The sequence below is a fragment of the Balaenoptera ricei genome, chromosome 1, assembly GCF_028023285.1.
Source record: "Balaenoptera ricei isolate mBalRic1 chromosome 1, mBalRic1.hap2, whole genome shotgun sequence".
NCBI lineage: Eukaryota > Metazoa > Chordata > Mammalia > Artiodactyla > Balaenopteridae > Balaenoptera > Balaenoptera ricei.
The window spans coordinates 34800332-34821520 of record NC_082639.1 but is presented as its reverse complement, the minus strand read 5'-3'; the positions used below and the strand labels follow the sequence as shown (position 1 = coordinate 34821520).

At 36.3% G+C, this 21189-nt stretch overlaps 1 protein-coding gene across 9 annotated transcripts in view; it reads right to left on the bottom strand.

The window, feature by feature from the left end:
- Positions 1-21189, bottom strand: part of CCDC30 (coiled-coil domain containing 30) — a 153574-nt gene that overhangs the window by 94710 nt on the left and 37675 nt on the right. For 7 of the 9 annotated variants that reach the window (XM_059920039.1, XM_059920012.1, XM_059920018.1 and 4 more), the window contains 2 exons: positions 16940-17055; positions 14918-14992 (listed from right to left, as the gene is read on the bottom strand). In XM_059920039.1, coding sequence (XP_059776022.1) covers positions 14918-14992; positions 16940-17055 — 191 coding nt within the window. Of the gene's footprint in view, positions 1-14893; positions 14993-16939; positions 17056-19585; positions 19641-21189 lie in introns of those variants that run through there. The other 2 variants (XM_059920031.1, XM_059920050.1) reach the window with 2 other exon arrangements.

Below are 21189 nucleotides of genomic sequence, written 5' to 3'. Positions count from 1 at the left end.
AGTGGGTAAGACTCCATGCTCCCAATGCACGGGGCCCGGGTTTGATCCCTGGTCAGGGAACTAGATCCCACATGCATGCCGCAAGTAAGAAGCTCACATGCTGCAACTAAAAGATCCCACATGCCACAGTGAAAGATCCTGCATGCCCCAACAAAGATCCCGTGTGCCACAACAAAGACCTGGTGAAGCCAAAATAAATAAATAAATAATTTTTAAAAAGATCTAACAGACATATATAGGTCTACTCAACAACAATATAATACTCAATCTTCTGAAGTGCACACAAGACATTCTCCAGGATAGACCATATCTTAGGCCACAAATTAAGTTTTAATGTATTTAAAAAATAGGTATCATAAAAGTGTCTTTTCCAACTACAGTAAGGTGGAGTTAGAAATTAATAACAGAAGGAAAACTGGAAAATTCACATATTTGTGGAGATTTAAATGACATGCTCTTAATCAACCAATGGATCACAGAAGAAATCATAAGAGAAATAAGGAAATACTTAGAGATGAATGAAAATGAAAGCACACATACTAAAACATATGGGATGCAATGAAAGCAGTACTAAGGGGGAATTTTATAGCTACAGACACTTATATTAAAGAACAAGAGCGACTTCAAATCAACAACCTAACTTTACAATTTAAGAAACTAGAAAAAGGACAACAAACTACATGCAAAGGTAGCAAATAGAAACAATAAAGGTTAGAGCAGAGATAAACAAAACACAGAATAGAAAACCCTAGAAGATCAGTGAAACCAAAAGTTTGTTCTTTGAAAATATCAACAAAATCGACAAACCTTTAACTGGAATAACTAAGGAAAAAAGAGAGAAGATTCAAATTACTAAAATAAGAATTGAAAGTGGGGACATTACTACTGATTCTACAGAAATAAAAAGGATTATAAGAGAGTACTCTGAACAACTGTACATCAACAAACTGTATAACCTACATGCAATGGACAAATTCCTAGCAATACAAAACCAAAAATGACTGAATCGTGAAGAAATAGAAAATTTGAATAGACCTATAACTAGCAAGGACATTGAATTAGTAATCAAAAATCTCCTATACAAAGAAAAGCCCTGGATCTGATGGCTCTACTGGTGAATTCTACAAATATTTGAAGAAGAACTAATACCAATCCTTCTCAAACTTTCCCCAAAACTTGAAAGGGAAGAAGCACTTCCTAAGTTGTCCTATGAGGGCAGCATTAACCTTATCCAAAGGCAGGCAAAGACACTACAAGAAAAGAAAACGACAGACTACTATCCCTTATGAGCATTGATGCAAAAATCCTCAACAAAATACTAGCAAAACAAATTTAACACCATATTAGAAAGATTATACACCATGACCACATCAGATTTGCTCCTAAAATGCAAAGATGGTTCAACATAGGAATACTGATCAATGTAATACAACACATTAACAGAATAAAGGGGAAAAAAAATGATCAGTTCAACTGATGCTGCAAAAGCATTTGACAAAATTCAGTACCCTTTCATGATTAAAAAGCACTCCACAAACTAGGAATAGAAGGAAACTACCTCAACATAATAAAATATATATGAAAAACCCACAGTGAACATGATACTCAATGGTGAAAAGACTGAAGGCTTTTCCTCTAAGATCAGGAACAAGGCAAGGATGTCTGCTTTCACCACTTCTATTCAACACAGTACTGGAATCAGCCAGGGCAATTTAGCAAGAAAAAAATAAATAAAAGGCATCCAAATTGGAAAGGAAAGAGTAAAATTATCTCTGTTTGCAGATGATCTTATGTGTAGAAAACCTTAAAGATTCCACAAACTGTTAGAAATAATAAATGAATTCAGCCAAGTAGCAGGATACAACTGCAACACACAAAAATAAGTTGCACTTCTATACACTAACAGTGAACAATCTGAAAAGGAAATTACAGAAACAGTTCCATTTATAGTAGCATAAAAAAACATAAAATACTTAGGAATTAACTTAACCAAAGAGGCGAAAGACTTACACAATGAAAACTACAAAACACTGCTGAAAGAAATTGTAGAAGACATAAATAAAAACACATTCAATGTTCATGGATTGAAAGACTTAACAATTTATTGACTGGAGCCATATTAATACGCCAAATGTTATTGACCAGAGACGTATCAATACGTTTTTAGAGAATGATACAATTAACATCACCATGGAAGTTGTTAGAGCTTAAAATTGATCAAGCATTCATTATACAACTTATGATTGTCATTATCATTCACATTTTGCTCCATTAGGTTTTTGTTCCAACCTTGTGTATATTATAAACGCAAGTTTATTACTGTAAAATTTTTGAAAATGACACATCATGAAATTTTGAGTGAAGAATTTTTTGGTGAATTTTATGCAGATACTTTCTCTGATTGTCCGAGTGACATATATACTAGTGTCTCAGAAGATGATAGTTCTTCAGAATACAGTTTTGATTCAGACGATGTGAATATTACATCAACAAAAAGACAAAAAACCTTAGTGATTGACTCTGATACGGAAAGTGAAAATGAAACTCATGGTACTGGAGAATGCTCCTTTGATTCTACAGAAGAGTGGATTGAAGACAATATTTCACGAAAATTAGAAGATTTTACAGGTGTGTCAGATGTAACTATTAAATGTAATAACCTGCAAAGTGTTAGTGAAATAAGAGAATTAATTTTTGGTAACAATTTTTTTGAGTTGGTCACTTCTCAAACAAAATTGAATCACCAACAGAATAAAAAATCATATAAAAAGTATAAAACTTTAAAATAGACTGATGTAACCAATGACGTGAAGAAGTTTCTTGGATTAATAATTTTGATGGGACAAAAAAGAAAGTCACACTGGAAAAAATATTGGTCGACTGATCCCTTACTTGAAATACCAAAGATTATGATGAGAAGAAGGTTTGAACAAAGATTATGACAAGAAGAAGGTTTGAACAAATAATGACATTTTTTCACTTTAAAGATAACTTGGAAACTCCACTTCCTGTAGACAGAATTTCAAAAGCTAAACCTCTTTTGGATTATTTTCTACCAAAATTTCAATCAATCTACATACCCAAACAAGAGCTATCACTTGAGGAGGCAATGATAAAGTGGAGAGGACGACTCAGATTCAAAACCTATAATCCCGGAAAACTTACAAAATATGGAATTTTGGTCAGGATGGTTAGAGAAAGTGAAACTGGATACATATGCAACCTTGAGATTTACATGGTTGAAGGAAAGAAACTGCAAGAAACAATATTATTGGTCCTACAACCTTATCTTGGTTCATGGCACCATATTTACCGAGACAATTATTACAACTGTGTGTCCACATCTGAAATATTGCTGAAAAATAAAACCAGAGTTTGTGGGACTATAAGAGAGAATCATGGTCTACCAAACCAATTAAAGTTGAAATCTAAAAATCTACAGAGGGGAGAAATGACATTCTTACAGAAGGGAGAAGTGATTCTTCTTATATGGAAAGACAAGAGGCTAGTCTGCATGGTGGCAACTATTCATGACGCATCCATAGCACCTACAGGAAAGGAAGGCAGGAGGACTGGCCATCAGAAAACTAAGCCCACTTGTATACTGGAGTATAATGAATATGTGAAAGGAGTTAATCGATCCGATCAATATCTGGCAAACCTCAAAATCCTCTGGAAAACTCGAAAATGGTATAAGAAAGTGGGTTTCTATTTGAGTAATTGCAGTTTATTCAATGTATTTAAAATTTATTGTAGCCTTAAGGCACAGAATAAAATGACTTACAAGCAATTTTTGTTAGCCGTAGCTAGAGAATGGTCAGTAGGGTAACTGACCATTCTGGTGAATGTAGTGGTAGTCCCACCCTGGTCCTTCTTGTGGCATTTCTAAAAGCTCCCTCTGCAAAGATCCACCTTGTCAACTGTCAGATAAATAAAAGAACATATTCTAGAGGAAATGTCCCACAGGACTAAAAAAAAAAAAATGCTGGCGGAAAGTGTAGAGTCTGCTTTTCCAGGGGAAAGCGCAGTGAAACACAGTGTATTTGTAACAGGTCTTCTGTTCCCCTGCACAGAGGTGCCTACTATACCACCTATCACACTCTAACAAAATATTAGAATCCTTTAGTAAGACATGTACAAAGTTTCAAATAAATACATTAAGTGCAAAAAAAGTTGTTGATATTTACTCAAATGTGGGTGTTTCAATATTCACTTACATAACAAATCACCGGCCACAAGCATCAGTATCTGAAAAATCCCCCAGTCAATAATGTGTTAATATTGTTAAGATGTTATTACTACCCAAAGCGATCTATAGATTCAGTGCAATCTTTGCAGAAATTAAAAAAAAAAAAAAAAAACCCATCCTAAAATTCATATGGAATCTCAAGGGATGACAAATAGCCAAAACTACCTTGAAAAAGAACAAAGCTGATGGATTCCCACTTCCTGATTTTAAAACTTACCACAAAGCTACAGCAGTCAAAACTGTGTTACTGGCATAAAGACAGACATATAGACAAAAGGAATAGAACACAGAGACCAGAATGAGACTTTTGCTTATATGATCAAGTGATTTTTGACAAGTGTGCCAACACCATTCAATGGGAAAAGGACAGTCTTTTCAACAAATGATGCTGGAATAACTGGATATTCACATGCCAAAGAATGAAGTTGGACCCTTATCTAACAGCATATATATAAAGTAACTCAAATTTATCAAAGACTTAAATCTAAGACCCAAAACTCTAAAACTCATAGAAGAAAACATAGGAGAAAAATTTCGTAACATTTTCTTAAATATGACAGTGATTTCTTAGATATGACATCAAAGGCACAGGCAACAAAAGAAGAAATAGACAAACTGGACTTCATGAAAACAATTTTTTTGTGCATCAAAGGATACTTTATAATAAATAAATAAATAACAAGTAAAAATAAATATTAAAAAAGGATACTTTAACAGAGTGAAAGGCTATCTATGGAATGGGAAAAATATTTGTAAGTTATATATCTGATAAGGGATTAATACAAGTAGAACATATAGAGAATTCTTAAAACTCACCAACATAAAAACAAACAATATGATTTAAAAAATGGGCAAAGGACATGAATAGATACTTCTCAAATGAAGACATATGAATGGTCAATAAGCACATAAAAAAATGCTCAACATCATTAATTATTAGGGAAATGCAAACCAAGACCACAGTGAGATACCACATCACACCCATTAGGATAGCTATCATCAAATAAAATATAAAATAACAAGTGTTGATGAGGATGTGGCAAAATTGGAACACTTGTGCACTGTTGGTGGGAATGTAAAATGGTGCAGTCATTGTGGAAAATGGTATGGTGGTTCCTCACAAAATTAAACAGAATTATCATATAATCCAGCAATTCCACATCTAGGTATATACCCAAAAGCAGCAGTCCACAACCTTTTTGGCACCAGGGACCGGTTGCGTGGAGGACAATTTTTCCACAGACGGGGGTCAGGGGGGATGGTTTAGGTGGTAATGTGAGCGATGGAGAGAGATGGGGAGCGGCAGATGAAGCTTTGTTCACTCGCCCACCACTCACCTCCTGCTATTCGGTCTGGTTCCTAACAGACCACGGACTGGTACTGGTCTGCAGCCCAGGGGTGGAGACCCCTGCCCAAAAGGACTGAAAACAGGGACGTGAACAGTTACTTGTATACTCATGTTCATAGTAGCATTATTCACAGTAGCTGAAACACGAAAGCAACCCAAGTATCCAAAGATAAATGAATAGATAAATAAAATATGATATATGCACACAATGGAATATTATCCACCCTTGAAAAGGAAGGGGATTCTGATATATGCTACAACATAGATGAAATTTGAAGACATTATGCTAACTGAAATAAGAAAGTCACAAAAGGACAAATAGTGTATGATTCCACTTATATGAGGTATTTAGAGTAGTCAACATCATAGAGAAAGAAAGTAGAATGGTGGCTGCCTAGGCCGTGAGGGAAGGGCAGAATAAGGAGGTACTGTTTAATGGGTATAGAGTTTCAGTTTTGCAAGATGAAGTGAGTTCTAGAGGTAGATGGTGGTGATGGTTGAATAACAATATGAATGTGCTTAATATCACTAAACTGGATGCTTAAAAATTGTTAACATGGTAAATTATCTGTTATGTGTATTTTATTACAGTAAAAAAAATTGAAAAAAAAAATTAAGTAAAACAAAGACATTTGCAGACAAACAAAACCAGAGAGTTTATCACTAGCAGATCTGCACTAGAAGAAATGTTAATCATGTTCTTCAGGCTGAAGAAGTATGGTACCAGATGGAAACGTGGATCTGGACAAAGTAATGATGAGCTCTAGAAATGGCCAATCAGCATACGAAAAGACACTCAATATCATTAGTCATTCAGGAAATGAAAATCAAAACTATACTGAGGTTACAGGCTCTTTCTTGGGGCTAATGGTGGACTCTGGGAGGGCTCATGCAAAGGAATACTTCCCAGAACTTGGGCTGCCAGTGTCCTTGTCCCTGAGGTGAGCCACAGCCACCCCCCACCTCTGCAGGAGACCCTCCAACACTAGCAGCTGTGTGGCTGACAGGGTCTTGGTGTTCTGGCCGGCTGTCAGGCCTGAGCCTCTGAGTTGGGAGAGCGGAGGTGAGGACACTGGACCACCAGAGACCTCCTGGCCCCATGTAATACCAGTTGGTGAGAGCTCTCCCAGAGATGTCAGTCTCAACGCTAAGACCCAGCTCCACTCAACGGCCAGCAAGCTCCAGTGCTGGACACCCCATGCCAAACAACTAGCAAGACAGGAACACAACCCTACCCATTAGCAGAGAGGCTGCCTAAAATCATAATAAGGTCACAGACACCACAAAACACACCACCGGACATGGTTCTGCCCACCAGAAAGACAAGATCCAGCCTCATCCACCAGAACACAGGCACCAGTGCCCTCCACCAGGAAGCCTACACAACCCACGGAACCAACCTTACCCACTGAGGGCACCACCAGAAACAACGGGAACTATGAGCCTGCAGCCTGCAAAAAGAAGACCCCAAACACAGTAAGTTAAGCAAAATGAGAAGACAGAGAAATACGCAGCAGATGAAGGAGTGAGGTAAAAACCCACCAGACCAAAAAAACGAAGAGGAAATAGGCAGTCTACCTGAAAAAAGAATTCAGAGTAATGATAGTAAAGATGATCGAAAATCTTGGAAATAGATGGAGAAAATACAAGAAATGTTTAATAAGGACCTAGAAGAACTAAAGAGCAAACAATGATGAACAACACAATAAATGAAATTAAAAACTCTCTAGAAGGAATCAATAGCAGAATAACTGAGGCAGAAGAACGGATAAGTGACTTGGAAGATAATATAGTGGAAATAACTACTGCAGAGCAGAATAAATGAAAAGGAATGAAAAGAATTGAGGACAGTCTCAGAGACCTCTGGGACAACATTAAATGCACCAACATTCGAATTATAGGGGTCCCAAAGGAGGAAGAGAAAAAGAAAGGGACTGAGAAAATATTTGAAGAGATTATAGTTGAAAACTTCGTTAATTTGGGAAAGGAAAGGGTCAATCAAGTCCAGGAAGCGCAGAGAGTCCCATACAGTATAAATCCAAGGAGAAACATGCCAAGACACAAATTAATCAAACTATCAAAAATTAAATACAAAGAAAAAATACTGAAAGCAGCAAGGGAAAAGCAACATATAACATACAAGGGAATCCCCATAAGGTTAGCAGCTGATCTTTCAGCAGAAACTCTGCAAGCCAGAAGGCAGTGACAGGACATATTTAAAGTGATGAAAGGGAAAAACCTATAACCAAGATTACTCTACCCAGCAAGGATCTCACTCAGATTCGAAGGGGAAATTAAAAACTTTACAGACAAGCAAAAGCTAAGAGAATTCAGCACCACCAAACCAGCTTTATAACAAATGCTAAAGGAACATCTCTAGGCAGGAAACACAAGAGAAGGAAAATACCTACAATAACAAACCCAAAACAATTAAGAAAATGGTAATAGGAACATACATATTGATAATCACCTTAAATGTAAATGGATTAAATGCTCCAACCAAAAGACATAGACTGCCTGAATGGATACAAAAACAAGACCCGTATATCTGCTGTCTACAAGAGACCGACTTCAGACCTAGGGACACATGCAGACTGAAAGTGAGGGGATGGGAAAAGATATTCCATGCAAATGGAAATCAAGAGAAAGCTGGAGTAGCAACTTTCATGTCAGCCAAAACAGACTTTAAAATAAAGACTATCACAAGAGACAAAGAAGGACACTACATAATGATCAAGGGCTCAATCCAAGAAGAAGATATAACAATTGTAAATATTTATGCACCCAACATAGGAGCTCCTCAATACATAAGGCAAATGCTAACAGCCATAAAAGGGGAAAATGAAAGTAACACAGTAATAATAGGGGACTTTAACACCCCACTTTCACCAATGGACATATTAACCAAAATGAAAATAGATAAGGAAACACAAGCTTTAAATGACACATTAAACAAGATGGATTTAATTGATATTTACAGGACATTCCATCCAAAAACAACAGAATACACTTTCTTCTCAAGTGCTCATGGAACATTCTCCAGGATGGATCATATCTTGGGACACAAGTCAAGCCTTGGTAAATTTAAGGAAACTGAAATCGTATCAAGTATCTTTTCCGACCACAACGCTATGAGACTAGATATCAATTACAGGGAAAAAAGTGTAAAAAATACAAACACATGGAGGCTAAACAACACGCTACTAAATAACCAAGAGATCACTGAAGAAATCAAAGAGGAAATCAAAAAATACCTAGAAACAAATGACAGTGAAAACACGATGACCCAAAACCTATGGGATGCAGCAAAAGCAGTTCTAAGAGGGAAGTTTATAGCAATACAATCCTACCTCAAGAAACAAGAAAATCTCAAATAAATAATATAACCTTACACCTAAAGCAATTAGAAAAAGAACAAAAAAATCCCAAAGTTAGCAGAAGGAAAGAAATCATAAAGATCAGATCAGAAATAAATGAAAAAAAAATGAGGTAAACAATAGCAAAGATCAATAAAGCTAAAAGCTGGTTCTTTGAGAAGATAAACAAAATTGATAAACCATTAGCCAGACTTATCAAGAAAGAAAGTGAGAAGGCTCAAATCCATAGAATTAGAAATGAAAAAGGAGAAGTAACAACTGACACTGCAGAAATACAAAGGATCATGAGAGATTACTACAAGCAACTGTATGTTAATAAAATGGACGACCTGGAAGAAATGTACAAATTCTTAGAAAAGCACAACCTTCCGAGAGTGAACCAGGAAGAAATAGAAAATATAAACAGACCAATCACAAGCACCGAAATTGAAACTGTAATTAAAAATATTCCAACAAACAAAAGCCCAGGACCAGATGGCTTCACAGGTGAATTCTATCAAACATTTACGGAAGAGCTAACACCCATCCTTCTCAAACTCTTCCAAAATATACCAGAGGGAGGAACACTCCCAAACTCATTCTACGAGGCCACCATCACCCTGATACCAAAACCAGACAAAGATGTCACAAAGAAAGAAAACTACAGGCCTATATCACTGATGAATATAGATGCAAAAATCCTCAACAAAATACCAGCAAACAGAATCCAACAGCACATTAAAAGGTTCATACACCATGATCAAGTGGGGTTTATCCCAGCAATGCAAGGATTCTTCAATATACACAAATTAATCAATGTGATACACCATATTAACAAACTGAAGGATAAAAACCATATGATTATCTCAATAGATGCAGAAAAAGCTTTCAACAAAATTCAACAACCATTTATGATAAAAACCCTGCAGAAAGCAGGCATAGAGGGAACTTACCTCAACATAATAAAGGTCATATATGACAAACCCACAGCCAACATCGTTCTCAATGGTGAAAAACTGAAACCATTTCCTCTAAGATCAGGAACAAGACAGGTTGCCCACTCTCACCACTATTATTCAACATAGTTTTGGAAGTTTTAGCCATAGCAATCAGAGAAGAAAAAGAAATAAAAGAAATCCAAATTGGAAAAGAAGAAGTAAAACTGTCACTGCTTGCAGATGACATGATAATATAAAGAATCCTAAAGATGCTACCGGAAAACTACTAGAGCTAACCAATGAATTTGGTAAAGTAGCAGGATACAAAATTAATGCACAGAAATCTCTTGCATTTGTATACACTAATGATGAAAAATCTGAAAGAGAAATTAAGGAAACACTCCCATTTACCACTGCAACAAAAAGAATAAAATACCTAGGAATAAACCTACCTAAGGAGACAAAAGACCTGTATGCAGAAAACTATAAGACACTGATGAAAGAAATTAAAGATGATACAAACAGATGGAGAGATATACCATGTTCTTGGATTGGAAGAATCAACATTGTGAAAATGACTATACTACCCAAAGCAATCTACAGATTCAATGCAATCCCTATCAAACTATCAATGGCATTAATCACAGAACTAGAACAAAAAATTTCACAATTTGTATGGAAACACAAAAGACCCCGAATAGCCAAAGCAATCTTGAGAAAGAAAAATGGAGCTGGAGGAATCAGGCTTCCTGACTTCAGACTATACTACAAAGCTACAGCAATCAAGACAGTATGGTACTGGCACAAAAACAGTAATATAGATCAGTGGAATAGGATAGAAAGCCCAGAGATAAACCCCCGCACATATGGTCACCTTATCTTTGATAAAGGAGGCAAGAATATACAATGGAGAAAAGACAGTCTCTTCAATAAGTGGTGCTGGGAAAACTGGACAGCTACATATAAAAGAATGAAATTAGAATACTCCCTAACAACATACACAAAAATAAACTCAGAATGGATTAAAGACCTAAATGTAAGGCCAGACACTATAAAACTCTTAGAGGATCACATAGGAAGAACACTCCATGACATAAATCACAGCAAGATCCTTTTTGACCCACCTCCTGGAAAAATGGAAATAAAAACAAAAATAAACAAATGGGACCTAATGAAACTTCAAAGCTTTTGCACAGTAAAGGAAACCATAAACAAGACGAAAAGACAACCCTCAGAATGAGGGAAAACATTTGCAAATGAAGCAACTGACAAAGGATTAATCTACAAAATATACAAGCAGCTCATGCAGGTCAATATCAAAAAAACAAACAACCCAATCCAAAAATGGGCAGAAGACCTAAATAGACATTTCTCCAAAGAAGATACACCCATTGCCAACAAACACATAAAAGGATGCTCAACATCACCAATCATTTGAGAAATGCAAATCAAAACTATAATGAGGTATCACCTTACACCAGTCAGAATGGCCATCATCAAAAAATCTACAAACAAGAAATGCTCGAGAAGGTGTGGAGAAAAGGGAACCCTCCCACACTGTTGGATGTAAGTGGGTACAACCCCTATGGAGAATAGTATGGAGGTTCCTTAAAAAACTAAAAATAGAACTACCATACGACCCAGCAATCCCACTACTGGGCATATATGCTGAGAAATCCATAATTCAAAAAGAGTCATGTACCACAATGTTCATTGCAGCTCTATTTACAATAGCCAGGACATGGAAGCAACCTAAGTGTCCATCGATAGATGAATGGATAAAGAAGATGTGGCACATATACACAATGGAATATTACTCAGCCATAAAAAGACATGAAATTGAGTTATTTGTAGTGAGGTGGGTGGACCTAGAGTCTGTCATACAGAGTGAAGTAAGTCAGAAGGAGAAAAACAAATACTGTATGCTAACACATATATATGGAATCCAAAAAAAAAATGGTTCTGAAGAACCTAGGGGCAGGACAGGAATAAAGACGCAGATGTAGAGAATGGACTAGAGGACACGGGGAGGGGGAAGTGTAAGCTGGGATGAAGTGAGAGAGTGGCATGGATTTATATATACTACCATATGTAAAATAGATAGCTAGTGGGAAGCAGCCCCATGGCACAAGGAGATTAGCTTGGTGCTTTGTGACCACCTAGAGGGGAGGGATAGGGAGAGTGGGAGGGAGACGCAAGAGGGAGGGGATATAGGGATATAACTATACGTATAGCTGATTCACTTTGTTATACAGCAGAAACTAACACAATGTAAAGCAATTATATTCCAATGAAGTTGTTAAAAAAGAAAAATCTATACTGAGATACTACTTTATTATACCCACTAGGATAGCTATAATAAAAAAATGAAAAAATATAACAAATCCTGCTAAGGATGTGGAGAAATTGGAACACTCATACACTGCTGATGGGAATGTTAAATGGTGGAGGTGCTTTGGAGAATAGTCTGGCAGTTCTACAAGAAGTTGAACATAGAATTTACATATGACCCAGCAATTCCACTCCTATGTACATACCCAAGGAAAATGAAAACGTGTTCACACAAAAATTTGTACATGATTGTTCATAGCAGCATTATTCATTACAAAGTGGAAGACAGTCTGACAGTTTCTTATAAAATTAAACATGTACTTGCTCTGTGATTCAGTAATTCCACTACTAGGTATTAATCCAAGAGGGAAAAAAAACATACTGGCATGTGAATACTAGTAGCAACTTTATTCATAATAGCTGAAAACAATCTGATTATCTATTAACCAGTGGATAGATAAACAATGTATGGTATATCCATATATACAGGAATATTACTCAGCCATTTAAAAATGAACTACTGATATAGACAACAACATGGATAAATCTCAGAAGTATTATTATAAGTGAAAGAAGCCAAATAGAAAAGAGTATATACCAGATGATTCTATTTATTTGAAATTCTAGAAATGGATGGTCATAGAAAGTGGCAGAGTGGGAGGCATTGATAGCAAAAGGGGAGGGAAAATTTTAGGCTAATGAATGTTTTCTTTCTTGATTGCAGTGGTTGTGGTTATACAGATGTATGCATTTGTCAAAGCTCATTGAACTCAACTCTTAAAATATGTATGTTTATATTGTATTAAATATTTCAATAAAGTTAATTTTATAAAAGAAATATAAATATTGATGTTAAATAAAATATAAACATTTGAAAAATGCTCAAAATCACTATAAATAGATGATTGAAAATGAAAACTACACTGAGATACTCATTCTCACCTATCATTTAGTAAAAATACAAAAGTTTGACAATATATTCAGTTAGTGAAATTTTAGGAAACTAGCTTTCTCATACATTGCTGATGGAAGAGGAAAATAATGCAATTTCCACTGAGTAGTATCTGGCAATATCGACCAAAATTACAGATCTAGCTACCCCCTAACCTCACAATCCCATTTCTGTGACTCTAACCTGTAGAAACACTTGCAATAATATGCAAAAGACTGGAAACAACCCAAGTGTCCATCAACAGGAGACTGGTTAAATAAATTATAGTACATCCACACAATAGAATGCTAGTTGCTCTAAAGAATCAGGAAGATCTCTTTGTACGATATAGAAGGATCTCCAGGAGCATTTTAGTTAAAAAGAAAGGAAGGAAGGTTGGAAGGAAGGAAGAAAGGAAGGGAGGGAGGGAGGGAGGAAGGAAGGAAGGGAGGGAAGGAAGGAAGGAAGGGCAGGAAGGGATGGAGGGGAAGAAGGAAGGGAGGAATGGAGGGAAAGAAGGAAAGGAGGAAGGAAGGGAGGGAGGGAGGGGAAGAAGGAAGGGAGGGAAAGAAGGAAAGAAGGAAGGAAGGAAGGGAGGGAGGGAGGGAAAGAAGGAAGGAAGAAAGGAAGAAAGGAAGGAAGGAAGGAAGGGAGGGAGGGGAAGAAGGAAGGAAGGAAGGGAGGGAGGGAAAGGAAGGGAAGGGAAGAGAAACTAAGAAAGGAGGAAATCTGAATAAACGTTCAAAATGCTTCTATCGGAATAAAGAAATACTGGAAGGATAAATAAGAAACTAATAAAAATAGTTACTAATAAGTCAACTTCTGTAAATTAGAGCACCACCACTGGGTGCTCTGGGAAAAATTTTGGTAAAAGTTACTGAAGTCTTGCCTGGAAATTCCTTCTTTCCTTCCTTCCTTCTTTTCTTTCTTCCCTCCACTCCCTCCTTCCTTCCTTCTTTCCTTCCTGCCTTCTCTCCTTCCCACCCTCCCTTCCTCCCTTCCTTCCTACAAAATGCATTATTTATCTACAAGAGAGTTCTGGAAGACAAGAAGGATATAGGCTCCTTGGGTGGGGAAACAATAAATCTGGTGGCTATAGTTTCCTTGCTACCGAGGAGGTTGGGGGTATAGGGCCCAGGGAGTTACAGTAAAAACAAGCTCTGGTGAAGGAGATCCCTCAGCAACAGGGATGTCACTCATCTTAGGTGTGTGAGAGGAAAGGCAAAGCAGTCTAGCTCCTTGAGCTGAATATCTGAAATCGCCCTCTCTACAACACACTGGCTCTTGCTTCCATCTGCCTTGTGTTTGATCACTTTGCCCACCCCTTCAGAGGCTGATCATTCTGAAAAGATTAGATGCTGTACACACTGGAGCCTAAACCATATTAGTTCTCTATGATATGTGGTTCCAACGACCCACTCCCCTGTCACTGGTTGATTCTGTAAGGTAACTTCATTTTGATGATTAAAAATGCCCAAGTTGGTTGTATCTTTGTAAGAGTCTTTTTTTTCTTTAACGAAACCCATTATATTTTTCATATTAATTGTTCCCTGTGGGGAAGAAGTGAACAGAAACATATCCTCTGTACCCCAATTTCTTCCTCCATACTCACTGGCAAAGCAATAGAAAAAGGCAGGCAAGAGGAGAATAGCAAATGCTCAGCACCCATTGCTCTGGTGCACTCTTGTAAAATGCAACTTACTTCAAAATTAGAAGTCAGAAAGAACATAATTTTAATACCTCTACTTTCTGTTCAGCACCCACCATTTTTCCAGGAGAGTGGTTTCCAAGTTGCTTATTCTCTTGAGAGTCACAAATTTCTCCTTTAAGCCTTTCAACCTGAAATACAAAAGCATTTTAAATACAAAAGTGAGGGGGGATGCTTTGTTTTAAAAATATATAAGTTATACATGAATACATTCTTTGTGTTAAAAATTTAAACAAAATATAGGTATATAGAGCAACAAGTGATCTTTTCCTTCACATAACTCTGCCCCACAATCTCATTTCCCTTTCCAGAAGTAATAATGTTTGGGATATACCCTTCCTGAACTTTATCTCACATGTATGTGTATGTTTGTGTATATATAAAACATAAACATATGTTTAACATACATTAAACATATTTTACCAGTATTAGATATACAAATTTACAGAGATTTAGACAACTTGAACAGTGTTTATTCATTCTTTCTTATGATTGCATTTAAAAAATTAGGATAAAATATACATAACACAAAATTTACCATTTTAACCATTTTTAAGAATTTTTATTTATTTATTTTTGGCCGTGTTGGGTCTTTGTTGCTGCGCACAGGCTTTCTCTAGTTGCCGTGAGTGGGGGCTACTCTTCGTTGCGGTGCATGTGCTTCTCATTGCGGTGGCTTCTTTTGTTGTGGAGCACGGGCTCTAGGCGGGTGGGCTTCAGTAGTTGTGGCACGTGGGCTCAGTAGTTGTGGCTTGCAGGCTCTAGAGCCCAGGCTCAGTAGTTGTGGCCCACAGGCTTAGCTGCTCCGTGGCATGTGGGATCTTCCGGACCAGGGCTTGAACCCATGTCCCCTGCATTGGCAGGCAGATTCTTAACCACTGTGCCACCAGGGAAGCCCCTTAACCATTTTTAAGTATACAGTTGAGTAGCACTAAGCACATTCCCATTACTGTGCAACCATCACCACCATCCGTCTCCATAATTCTTTTCATCTTGCAAAACTGAAACTCTACACCCATTAAACAATAACTCCTCATTATGCCCTCCCCCACAGCCCCTAGAAACCACCATTCTACTTTCTGTCTCTATGATTTCTGACTACTCTAGGTACCTCATATAAGTGGAATTATACACTATTTGTCTTTCTGTGACTTGTTTATTTCAATTAGCATAATGTCTTCAAGTTTCACCCATGTTGTAGCATATTTCTTTTTAAGGTGGAATAATATTCCATTGTATATATATACCATATTTTGTTTATCCATTTATCTGTCAGTGGATGCTTGGGTTGCTTCAACCTTTTGGCTATGAACATGAGTGAACAAATATATGTTCAAGTCCCTGCTTTCAATTCTTTTAGGTATATACCAAGAAGCAGAATTGCTAGATCATATGGTAACTCTATGTTTACTTTTTAAAGGAAGTCCCATACTGTTTTCTACAGTGGCTGTACCATTTTACATTCTTAACAACAATGCACAAAGGGTTCCAATTTCTCCACTTCCTCATCAACATTTGTTAATTTTTACTGTTTTGATAATAGCCATTCTAATGAATATTTATTCATTCTTGGAACAAAATTTCTTGAGCACTTATTATACGCCAGGCATTGTATTAGACACTAGAGATATTATTGTGAAATGAATTTAATTAAAATTGAAGTGACATATAGTATATTTAGAACATGGAAGTACATATTAAAAATCAATAAATTCCTAAGAAGAAATTATTCAAAAACATAACACAACTATGGGTTTAGTATTAATAATCTCAAACTTTTATAAATGTGATAAGTATAAACTATTATCTAAATCCTTATTAAAAAGAAAAGATCCTAAATTGACACAATAGCAGTAACATTACTGTTCAGCATATGTAGTTAAAATGTATAAAATAGAAATACTGATAGAAAGCATCCAGGTCAAAGTACAGCTCTACCTGGGATGCTATAGCCACCAGAATCAGTCTTCACTAACGACCAATAAATGATGTATTGATACATCTAGCTTGCTTAGCTGCTGACTGTTACTATTCTATACACATTTAAATTAACTCTAAGAAAAAATTAAATAACTTACCTCTTCTCCTAGTACCTTTTTTTCTGAGTCAAGTGATCGAACTCGATTTCTTAAAGCCAGAATTTCCTCATCCAGTCTCTGATTATGTTCCTTTGCTTTCCGTAGGTCAACTGAGTCTAAAACAGGGAAACTGTAGTTGACTCAACTGGACTGAAGTTTTAATTTGGGGACGTTAACTCTAAAAACTGAGGAAGTGCTGTTTCCTGCCATTCTTGTCAGTCCTACCATGTCTCTGCATATGTGATTCTCCACAAAGAAGAGCTGCTAGACTCTCAAGTCCAGCCCTAGAATGTTCTACCAACTAATGAAACAGAACAGAATGTTTTTTATTTCTCATACCAGTCTAATGAGCTGGACTTTTTGAGTATAGGGTTTCCAGCAATAGAGATTCTTCCAGGACCTGGAATTTTAAAAGAATTGAGCCTGCCTTCTAAAAGTGAAACCACTAAAAAAATCATCTTCTTGGTGATCCTGTGGTCCTGTCTCTCTTACACACCTCATATATTCCTCACATATTCCTAGATACTTCTCTTGCACTCATTAACAGCAGGGCCTCCATAGAGAGCTGATGTAGTGAGCTAGGAGCAGTGAACGGACAGACTGTAAAGTGAAATCAAGTTGATTCATCAAAACCATCTTTCTCCTGTAGCATCTCAGCTCAGCACCTCATGTTAAGACCTGCTCTTTTCAGCACTCATCAAAGTTTCAATAGTACAAACTTGTTGCCTGTAACTTCCCTGGATTTGCAGCTGTTTCTTTTTTTACTTATGTTTCTCCTGTTTTTCTTTTGCTGCTTTAAAGTCTCCTTTGTTTTCCTTCTTCATTGCCTGTTCTGTTTTTGACTTGTATTATTCTTTCTTCATTTTTTCTTTTGTTTCCCTTGCTATCCTCTTTTTTTCCTTAGTGTGTAAATTTTAACTTGAAAAATGCTGAAAACACACCAAAAAGAAAAAAAAAAGCATTCACAATCCATATACATATATGGAGGGAAAGATTTGTTCTCCTTTTGCATATGCAATTTTAAAAAATGTAAACAATGCTATGCAACACTGTCTGCAACTTTACCACCTGTGAATACATCATGGATATCTTTACAGGACAACTCTTATAAAGTCATTTTCCATTTCTTATTTGGAACTATTTTTTAATTGAGGTATAATTTATATACAATATAATGTACATATCTTAAGTGTTCAATGAATTTTGACAATTTTATATACCCGTGAACTTCCTCTGAAAAAGATATAGAACATCTCCATCACCCCATAATGTTCCCTCAAATCCTTTCCAGTCAGTTCTCCACTCCCACCCACCCCTACAACCACTTTCTGACTTCTATCACATAGACTAGTTTTGCTCGTTCTTGCTTTTCATACAAATAAAATCTTACAATACATATATGTTTGTGTCAGGCTTCTTTCACTGAATATATACAGTATTTTGGGGATTCATCGGTGTTTTATCAATAATTTGTTCCTCTTGACTCTTTAGTCCATCTTATTAATATACCACAGTTTGTTTATGCATTATCTCATTCTGTTCTGCATAGTATGCCACCGTCCAAATTGCCATTTTTTGTGTCACTTTCCCCCTACTGATGAAGATTTAGGTTTGTTGCCAATGCTTATTCTTGTAAACAATTCTAAAATTATTTTCCTTGTTCATCAATCTCTAGGTACTTATGACATTATTTCCAAAAAAATAAATCCCCAGAAAGAAAAGGGATAGCTGGATCAGGAGACATATGCATTTAAAAAATTTGACAGAGCCTGCCAAATTATTCTTCAAAAAGATTGTACAAAGCTATGTTCTCACAATGCCATTGTCCATTTCTCTGTACTATATATTATCAGTATTTTTAATTTTCACAGATCTTAAAAATACAGTTGAATAATGGCCTATTTTAAATAGGTCACTAAAATCAGTACGTTTTGCTTATTGCTTAAATGGAATATAGGCTTTTTGTTTTAAAAAGAAAAAATCAAGCTATACGGTTATGTTCAGAGCGGATGTTCTCATCCAACCCTTATCTACCCTGACCCGAAATAATGTTGTTAATACTTGGTAAATACTCTTTAAATTTTTTTATATGCATATTCTAATGTATAGACAAGGGTTGTATTGAAAATATTTAACAACTGGTAAAGCGTGGACCCTCATCTATGAGAATGTAGCTCTGGAGCAGAGTTCTACAGAATATCCTGCTGTGCCAAGTATTAGCCTTCTGGTGGCTGGAAAGACAAGGGGCTGGAAGGAGCTGGGACAGTTGGGGTAGGTGGGAGACACTTGGCAGATGCAGGGCAGTAGCTACTTAGAACTTATACAAAACTATCCCAATGTATTCACAACTTTACTGCCATACTAATGTGTATCACCTCATACAGTCCTATGAGCGCACATACACATGCACACATACACACCCCACAAACACACCCTATAAAAATAAAAACCAAAACGACATTACACTACACATATTACTCTACAGCTTGCTTTTTTCACTTGATAACATGTCATAGACATGTATTCATGTCAGTGCACAAAAATCTATGTCATTTTTATTAAAGTATCCATTGTGTGGTCACTTTTTTAGCTAACCCATTGCAGATAAACACAATTTGATTTTACTACCCAAAAATTACTCCTTACTCTTTGTACTTTTACAAGGTCTTCTGTGGTCACTGGGAATAATGTAATGTCGTTGGTTTTGTCATCAAGGTAATGCTGACCACTTAACAGTTGGGAAGTACGTATTCTCTCTTCTTCTATTTTCTGGAAGAGTTTATGTAAACTCAGTATTATTTATTCCTTAAAAGTTTGTTAAGAGAAGCCATCTGAACCTGGAGTTTTCTTTGTGGGAAGATGTTTAACTATAAATTCAATTTCTTTGGTAGATTTAGGGCTATCTGTTTTTTCTTGAGTGAGGTTCGGTAATCTGTGTCTTTCAAGGAATGTGTCCATCTTATCCCGGTCATCAAATTTATTGTCATAAAGTTGCTCAATATATTCCCTTATTATCTTTTTGATCTGTAGAAATGTTCTGTCATTGCTTATATTGGTAACGTGTGTCTTCTCTCATTTTTTCATGAACAATCTAGTTAGACGTTTACCAATATTATTGATCCTTCCAAAGAACCAGCTCTTCATTCCACTAATTTATTCTATTTTGTTCTGTTTTCACTTTTATTGACCTCAACCTTATTTTAAACATCTCCTTCTTTTTGCTTGCTTTGGATTTAATTTGTTCTTATCCTGGGTTTTTAAAGTAGAAGCTTAGATTATTTTGAGTCCTTTCTTGATTTCTGGTATAAGTATTAAATGGGATAAGTTTCCCTCTTAAGCACTGGCTTAGATGCATCCCACAAATACTGATATGTTCAGTGTTTTCATTTTCATTCAAGTTAATTCATAGAAAATATTTTGTAATATCCCTTGTAATTTTTTCTCAGAAGGCATGGCAATTTAGAAGTATCTTATTTAACTTCCAAATATTTGGCGATTTTCTAAACATACTACTGTTACTGCTTTTTAGTTTAATTCTATTATGGTCAGAGAACATAATTTGTATGATTTCAGTTCTTCTGCAGAAATCTGTTTTATGGCGATAGCATATTTTTGTGAATGCTCCATGTGTACTTGAAAAGAATATAATACTTCTGGTGGAGTTTTCTATAATTATCGATTATGTCATGTTGCTTAGTAGTGTTATTAGGTCTTCTATATGCTTATTGATTTTGTTTTCTTGCTCTATCAGTTACTAAGAAAGCAGTGTTCATTTTATAATTGTATTCATATATTTTTAAAACAATCCTGATCATCAATTATAACACATGGGTTTTTTTTCCCCACACACCTACGTAATTCTCCAACGCCAGCTTGGTGTTCTACAATTCAACTCAGTTCTGATGCTATCTACCTGGAGATAGCATCAGATTCCACGGGTTAAGGGCTCAGTCCCACAAGACTGCCCTCTGCTTCAGATGCCAATTGCAAGGGCAGGTTGTTATCTGTGCTTCTGACCGATTGGTTATAAATCAGAGGTTCCCATGACCTACGCCTTGGGTTTGATTAATTTGTTAAAGCAGCTCATAGAACTCAGGGAAACATTTTATTTACTAGATTACCCGATTTATTATAAAGGAATGTAACTCAGGAATAGCTAGATGGAAGAGATGCCTAAGGGCAAGGTCTGGGGAAAGGGGTGCAGACCTTTCATGCCCTCCCTGAGTGCACCACGCTCCCAAAATCTCCAT